We start from the raw sequence: 8,224 nt of genomic DNA, 5'->3' as shown, positions 1-8,224 counted from the left end.
TCCCCGCGTGGTCGACTGATGAGGAGGACGCCGCCGCGCGCGCCGCGTTGTCGCGGGCCTCCTTGGCGATGGCCCTGTTCCGCCGGTCGGCGGTGACTGCGTCGCGTCGCTGAACTTCCACCTTCCACTCGGCGTTCGACATGCCCGGTGGCTTCAATGGCGGCGCCCTCGGCTTCCTCTGCTTTGGCTGGGCTATGGTGCCAGTCGTGGTTGCCGCCGCGCGCGGCATGGTGTACTTTTTCGGCGGCATGGCGGCGACTGGAAGGCGAGCGGGAGGGGGTTTGGCGGGAGAAAGGAAAGGAATGGCGGGAGGAAGGCGAGCGAGCGGGAGGGATGCGAGGGAAAAGCGTCAAGAAACGGCGGGAAAAGGCCCTCGGGACGCCGTCAGGGCGGACCCACGCGCCTTTTTCGCTTGTGCCGGCTCCCCAAGCGCTCCAGGGCGTCGGGTTCGGTCTGGGTCCGCCGGCACCGGTTTTGGCCCAAGCCGGCGGAAAACGGGTTCTGAGGATGCGACTGGGCCGTTTTTTTGACATCGGCGCGACAAAAACGTCTGAAAAAGACCTGTTAGGGACGCGGCTGGAGATGCCCTTAGGTTTTGTAACTGGGCAATCTTCCCAACTGCAACTGGTCTGTTACAAACCGACAAGGGGAGGGTCTGGACCCCTCGACAGTAGGAATCAGACGAAGAAGGCGAGGGGAGGGCCGGTGAGGTGGAGGAGGTGTGGTCGTGCTTTTTCGACAAAGGGTGTGGTCGTGCTTGGGTGCCGATGACGCAGAAATCGAGGAAAGGGCCGACAAGGTGGAGGAGGTGCGGTCGTGTTGGGGAGCTGATGATGTCATGGTTTTTAGAGCTCGGTTTGGCGCCATGGTCGAGCCGGAGGCCGGCGCTGGCTCGAGAGTGAAGGAGAGCGGGCGGCGGTGAGGCGAAGCACGCTCACCGGCTTCGGTGAATGGATGCAGATCTGGACGCGGGAGAGGGGTTGGGATGGGCGGCGCTAAAGCGGATGCTTCGGTGTCTGCTCTGACATGTCTGGCCAGAGGGTAGGAAGGAGTGGAGCGAGGCGACCCTGGGTGCGTGCCATCGATTGCCGCTGGTTTTTCTTTTTTTAGAAAAGGAGGATATGCCCCCGGCCTCTGCATCTGAACGATGCATGCATCCATATTATTAATTATTCATAAAGATCATACAAGATGATACATCAATAAGCTTGAAGCCACCATCTTGGCAACATCGTTGCTACTCCTATCCCCTTGATGAAGGCGTGCCAAATGTCCGGGCCTAATACCAAACCGACATTGTATCAAAGCCTAACATCTAAAGCCGGATGTCCCATCCAAGACACTACCTGAATTGGGTCCTACACCGGTCTGGCACACTCACAGTGAGCACCGCACGCTGCAAGGGTTGTTATCTCCTTCATCCCTCGGTCCATCCTCAGAGCAGAACTGAAGCACCGACCTTGCCAGGCCTATCTGCCATCAACGCCACCATGACACCAGACAACTTCCTCCTCCTGCACGAGTCCATCTTCGCGCATCAGACGCCGAGTCTCCACAGCGCCTCGCCGCCAAGATCCGCCACCATCAGTGTGTAAGATGAAGCACCGCTCCACCAAAGTCGCCGTCCTCTAGTCCCTCGAGTCCGTGTGCACCTCCAAGAATGACGCCCCCAGGAGGGAAATGACACCAGAGAGCCGTCGTCATCCGATCTACTAATCTAGGGTTTTCTCCAAGAATGGATCCAAGCATGATGAGGCTAGCAAGTTTTAGTCACACTACTTTTAGTCATGAAACTAAAACGTATCCAAGCACCCTCTCACCGGATGGAAGAAATGCTGGGACAAACTACCAGTAACCAGTACGATATACTGCAGTATGCAACCGCATGACGCATGGCTTCCAGTCCAGTGAAGAGACAAGAGGATTTACAGGCAGCTGAACATATACTGTACGGTCTACCGAGAAAGTTTAACAGCGCGATGCAGTGTAGCGCTGAGAAGAAAGCTGCTGCAGATTGGGCTGGTGTCGGTCCGTTCAAACAGACAGCTTGGCTGACCTCGGGGGCAGGCCAATGTGGCAATGTGCCTAGTGTGGATTTGATATTCAGGGGGTGTTTGGTTCAGGGACTTTTTAGTGCCAAAGACTAGAAAAAGTTCCTAAAAAGTCCCTAAAAACCAAACAGGAGGGACTTTTTCTATAGGGACTAGAAAAAAACTTTATTGGAAAGTCTTTTTTGATTAGTCCCTGAGACTAGAAAAAGTCCTAGGATTTTTGAAGCAAACACCCCCCTCATTGGGCAGCATGTTAGCCTCAGCCTCCAAGAAAGAAGGAAAAAAAAACATAGTATAAAGATACGTAGTCTCTGCTTGGGATGACGAGAAAAGTATCCAATGTGATATGGGAATATGGACATGCCAGTCCTCCTTACATTCCGCAGCATCGGCCTGCGAGCGAGCGTTTACTCTACCGCCCAACCCAACGCAACCAGTTGTACTATAGTACTACTACAGTAGTAGTATCACATAAGAATTTCTGCATTTGAATAGAGTAACATGCATGTTTTTTTTCCTCCACGCTGATTTCTTGTAGATTCCGTTTAATTCGTATGTATTTACATGTATTCATCTGTCGACATCTGATACCATAAGTAATGAAATCTGAAGCAAAAATTCGTACTCGTAATAAAGTGTTCAAAAATGCCGTAGTGAGAAAGAAGATGATGGAATTCAGGCTAGGAAGGTGTTGGTTCGTTCAAACAGCTACAGGTTGGTCCACCGCGTGTAATGTGGATGGATATATTCAACAGCATGTTAGCTTACCTATCCATCGGAAGCTGAAATGATAACCAACAGCGATTTCCTACAGGGACTGGACGCTGAGAAATTTGAAACTTCCCTTCGCTGTTCAGCCGCTTGGTCGAGGAACCGACACTCCAGATCATACCAAGCAAGAGACAAAAAACGAAAGCAGTAGTATTACAAAGAACCGAGGACTCCAGCAAACCATTAAAACACCAGATGGCAAAGCTCTTGGACGCTTTGTTGAACCAAATTCAGGACAACACAACCAGAACCAGCTCTACTAGCCTGTACAGAAAGATTTAACCACCAGTTCCAGGCTAAAAAATATACTAGCATTGTAGCGCGATGCATTGATCCTTCATTGCACCTTACATGCTGAACATTACATGAAAGTTACAAGAGCACGCTAGCTATTTATTGATCGTCAAACTCGTTTCACAAACAAACACAATAAATAAACACCAAACACGATTGCACGATACACCAAATGAAGCATCATCCTAATAGAACAAGTTCGTCGCAAGTAGCTTAAATAAAATTTGGGGAACATAAGAACAGGCATGAACGTGATGTACTGAAAGCGTTGTGGTCTGACTCAATTTCAGTGGTTCACTGTTGAATGATTATCTTGGGAGTCTTACCTCCAGTCCCCTTCACCGCTCTCTCCAGCTCCCCTGCTACCTTCTTGGTCATACCTTCACCGTCTTTGTCCTCCAATGTCATATGCACAACTTTGAGTTCTGCGAGGTTTTCCACGCCGAAAAGGCCCTCCAACATGCTGAACCGTAGCTCAAGCCTCTCAAGCCCTGGCATGGCATCTCTTGAAAAGCTCAGCAGTGGCAAGAGAGGAGCAGAGAAGCGGAGAAGCTTAAGACTCTTAAATCCCCCATCAGGAACTATTACCTCCCCATTGGAGTGCAGCTTGTTTTCAGCAAGAATGGTCAATGTTTCTGCATCCTGATTTGCTGCCATCAGTGTAAAGCTGAGACAAAACAGTACCTCTAGGTTGCTAAGCACCTTCAAATTATCAGTCCGGAAAGCTGTTACTGAAAGGGTGACCTTCGTGAGAGCAGTGAGTTCCGTGATCCAACTGGGGACCTTCATTATCTTACCAGATAATTCAAGAGCAACAAGGAATTTTGGAGGGGTAGATAGATCATCAAGGGATCTAATAAACTCAGATGACTCACCATCAACTACGAAAGTGCGTAGCGAGTGACCACCGAGGTACTCGATAGAGGAGCTTAAATCTTTGAAAGTTGCATCCTCCCCGATGGTTTTGAGCTTGTAGATGGCAAGCTTCCTCAGCTCAGTCAAATGATGAAGGTCCGCTGAACCCCCGGTGATCTCAATCCCTGACAATATGCGCAGAGATTTCATTTTCTTTTTCTTACTCAACTCTTCAGGAATCTTGAGGGCCTTCCGTGTTCTTTTATCCCCACCAAGTATGTTAACCAGCCGTTCAAGCTGGCATACTGTTTTAGGCAACTCAACAACATTTGTTTCCCTAATATCCAGAGTCTCTAGATTCTCAAGCTTCCCTATCGTTTTCGGCAGCTTTTTAGTGTCAGTTCTTCGGAGGCTGAGATACTTGAGAAGGACCATCTTGCATATCTCCTCTGTATGATGCTTTTTCAAACCTGTGCAGCCTTCAAGATCCAACACTTGCACAATTCCGAACTTGAATGAATGGGAAGACATTTGGTTCAAGCTCCCAAACATGGTCACCGATCGGACATGAGACAAGTTCATTTTCTCGGCATCCTTTGCATGTTTGGAATCACCACCTTGGAGGGACAGTCGACGGACCTTGGTGCTAGGCGGCTGCATTAGCCAGTTGCCACCAACCACAGTGATGAAATTCTCTTCACTTGCTTTTGCCACAATGTGCTCAAGAACCATGTCATGAACTATGAATTTCTTCACTTTTCCGTTACTGCTGTGCTCCACTGGTCGGATGATCTTCCTTCTTATCAGATGATTGAAATATGTCTCTGCAACATCCTCCACACTCAGCCCCTGCTTCTCGCAGACAAAACTTTCGGCTATCCATCGCCTTGTCAAACGCTTCCGGCTGATTTTTTGGCCCTTCGGAAATATACTCAAATACAACGAGCAAGTCTTGATTTCAGCAGGCATGTCATTATAGCAATGGCTAACTATTCTGCCCACTTCCTCCTGGGTAATCTCTTTCCCACCGTCTTTCCCATGATCTTTCCCTGACTCTGAAAATGGAGAACAGCAAAGGTCCAACCATTCGTCCTGCGTTCTGCGTGGATTGCAGGCCACATGACCAGCCATGGTAACTATGGCCAATGGCAGCCCCCCACACATTTTCCAGACTTTGTCCGGAGACGTAACATCTTTGCTATCACTGGGTTCAGAGACCGATGGCTCAAATAACTTCACAGGTTTATCACTGTCGGTGTTGGCAATGTTATGAGCAAAATCAGCTTCTTCTATCTTCGAAGTTGTACCAGGAGCTTGGGGCCCTTTAATGACATATTTGCTTCCTTTGGACTCATGGAAGGCCTGTCTGAATAACTCCTCAGACTCTTTGTCAGCCAGACCTTTCACTTTACGAATGTCACCTTCTCTTCTTGTTGTAGCAACAGCATGAAATCGAGTAGTAACTATTATTCTGCTGTCTTTGTTATTAGGAAGTGCATTTATAATATTATCCAGTGTCGTCGCAGACCAGACGTCATCAATCAAGATCAAGTAACTGCCAAATAAGAAGGGAGCAGAAAGTGAGTGACCAGCAGTAGCTGCAATTTCTTTTAAAATCTGAATCAAAACAATTTAGTATCTGCAAAGGCAGTAGGACACCACTCTTTCTGATCCATTTAACTACTTAGCAGGTAACATAGTGATGGTAACTCATTGGTTGGAAACATAGTATTTAGAAGATAACATGTCCCAAGATAAAAAATCATCATGATGCCCTACTTTTAAATCAGGATTCCCAAGTTTTCTCAGACAATAGAAAAAGTAACCTCTAGATATTTTTAAACTAACAAAACCTTGACACACCACCCCTTTCAAAGCCAGTTTCATAGCTTTTCTCGAAAAAAAACTAACCTGTAGAGACTTCATCAGAAAAAACAATGCACTGTCATTAAAATTGTTTCTTTGCTAACAATGTGAAATAGAATGCATTTCATCAGAAAGGATACAAGGCAAGCACATAGCTCATCAAATTATAGAATGAAATACTGCAGACCAAACAATAATCCGTGTTCTCGGCCACGGCCACACGTTCCATCCAAAACTTCTTTCCTTTTTAGCAGAACCAACAAATACTCCATCTTAAGTACTCTGAAATAAATACCCCGTCTTATCCAGTGAAATAAATAGTGTTCTATAACAAAATAGCACAGGCCGTAAAATCCGTTATTAGCAAGACATTGAAAATTACACTGATTTATTTAGTGAGCCATTGCTCAGCACGCTATAGCGTGCTATAAGGCCCTTCCCAGTGCTCCACGGTGTACAGGTGCTAAGGGTGCCACATAGACAGAAAAATGATGTGGCAAAGCAATTAAAGAGGAGAGAGAGCATTATGGTGACCTCAATAAGAACCAATGCTAAGCACGTGAACCTAGGCAAAAAGACTACCAACCAATACATGAAGGAGTTTTATTACTAAACAATTAAATAGAGGAGGCTTAGTTACAAAATCTAAGCACCGATGCATTGGGGACATTAGTTGCTAAGCATTTTAATGCACTTAGCACCCCACTTTAGTACCAATGCATTGGGAGAGGTCTAAGCACTATAACACACTATTTTTTCAGCAGCCATACCTTGTAGGCTGTAATTAAGTGCTGCACCACAAAAGGTTAGTAATGCTTTGGAATTCCTAAAAGTGCAAGGATAGCAAATGGATTACCTGTTTTCCTTTAAGTTGTTTGCAAGGTCATTCTTGAGCAGATCCAGCTTCGTCCTGTCTTCTTCGGAGGCGCCGGAGCTGCAGCACTTGGCCATGATGGCTGAAGTTCCTCGGCTGACCTGATCCCGGGCGCCTTTGACGGCTGCTGCGAAACGGCTCTCCCCAGATCCGCCTTGCTTCTGCTGATTGCTTGTCGGTGGCTTGACTTGATTCTCTATGCTCCTCAGGATCGTCTCCAGATCTGAGCTCTGAGACACGGTGACCATGGCACGGTGGCCAAATCGGTCCCCAAATTTCCTGTACAAGGCAGTGGCGATGGCGGTCTTCCCCACTCCCCCGAAGCCGACGATGTAGGTCACCCGCTTGTCGAGATCCCCCATGTGTTCCTCCACTCCCACGGGGTCCTTCACGGCGACAAGCTGGCGGCTCTCGTCCTGGTTGTCTGCAGCGTCAAATCCAACTACCGTGCTAGAACCCGCACCAGATCCATCGGTTCCAGGGCAATCCGGATTGTTGACGCCGTACCTGTCGCGCCGCTCGGCGATCTGCTGTGCCCGCATCTTGAGGATAGAGATCCTGGTGGCCACTTGCCGGCGAGGCCACCATGTGAGGATCTCGTAGATGCTGTTGACGAGGAAGTAGCAGCAGGTGTCGGTGGGCACGCCGTGGAGGCGGTCGGCGGAGTCGTCGATGCAGTCTTCAATGTCGTAGGTGATGTCGCGGATCTGCTTCATCCAGTCCTTCATCCGGTGCCCATGGCCTCCGGCAACGGTGGTCACATCGCGGAGGAAGGACTGCATCGTGGCGAGCTCGTCGTTGATGTACTGTAGGTCGCCGTTGACGCCAGTAATCAGGGTGTACTCCTGGGCGAGAAGGCCGCCCAACTTTGCCAGGAGAGACTTCATGGTCGCCTCCGAAGCGCCCACCACCAGCTCCATCACCGCGTGCTTGCTGTTCCGCTGCTGGACGAATTTGGGTGGAAAATGGATGCTGGTCTGCTCGAGAGAGAGAGACAGAGGAGCTTTGGTTTGTGAAGTGTGAGTGAACCGAGTATCTTCTTCCCCGGCAAGATCCAGTGACACTTCACAAACTTTCCGTAAAGCTTTCAGTAAAACCGAGTATCTGTTCACACTTCACAAACTTTCCGTAGCAGCCATGTCGTTTGGTAGGTCCAGCCAGGTCCATGTGAATAGAAATAGGTTCGTTTGATTGCTTGGACTGCATTTAAATAATGACATGCACGAACCTCAAAGCAGCTCTATATTTAGCTCTGGACGAACAGCTGAATCGGCAACTTTTTACTAGTCAGGCTTGCTCGAGCCATGCGTGGCGAGTGTCTGCATGCGTGGGGAGGCAAGATTTCATGTTTTGACCCTTTTCACTAACTTTAGCAGGATCTGACCCCAGTTGCAAAAAAATCGTGATTTGACCCTTTCCCTACTACCAGGGTCCATGGCGGTAGGATTAAACAGGCTACCGCCGTGGTTCCCGGCGGTAGGTTGACGGCAGCCCCTGTCAAGTAGCCGTTACT

General features: G+C 48.6%; 1 protein-coding gene across 2 annotated transcripts; it reads right to left on the bottom strand.

The window, feature by feature from the left end:
- Window positions 1-3,082: 3,082 nt before the first annotated feature.
- On the bottom strand, window positions 3,083-7,790 carry LOC125527704 (disease resistance protein Pik-2-like). Of its 2 annotated transcripts, XM_087542828.1 has the most exons (3): window positions 6,694-7,790; window positions 3,705-5,526; window positions 3,083-3,607 (listed from the first exon to the last, which is right to left on the bottom strand). In XM_087542828.1, the coding sequence occupies exons 1-3, from the start codon at window positions 7,629-7,631 to the stop codon at window positions 3,521-3,523; spliced, it is 2,847 nt and encodes a 948-aa protein (XP_087398954.1). In that variant the 5' UTR covers window positions 7,632-7,790; the 3' UTR covers window positions 3,083-3,520. The 2 variants fall into 2 exon arrangements, with proteins under 2 accessions (XP_087398954.1, XP_087398955.1); XM_087542829.1 differs by having other exon boundaries at window positions 3,083-5,526; window positions 6,694-7,775.
- Between the last annotated feature and the right edge of the window lie 434 nt (window positions 7,791-8,224).

The sequence above is a fragment of the Triticum urartu genome, chromosome 2A, assembly GCF_056163025.1.
Source record: "Triticum urartu cultivar PI428250 chromosome 2A, HENAU_Tu73, whole genome shotgun sequence".
NCBI lineage: Eukaryota > Viridiplantae > Streptophyta > Magnoliopsida > Poales > Poaceae > Triticum > Triticum urartu.
Note: the sequence above shows the minus strand (reverse complement) of the source record. Positions and strands in the feature narration are given on the sequence as shown.

Bases quoted from the DNA above. Each gene is read 5' to 3' on its own strand.
- LOC125527704 (XM_087542829.1), bottom strand. From the start codon at position 7,631: ATGGAGCTGGTGGTGGGCGCTTCGGAGGCGACCATGAAGTCTCTCCTG. The intron at 5,527-6,693 runs GTAATCCATTTG...CTTATTTGGCAG, and splicing joins AACAACTTAAAGGAAAACAG to TTACTTGATCTTGATTGATG.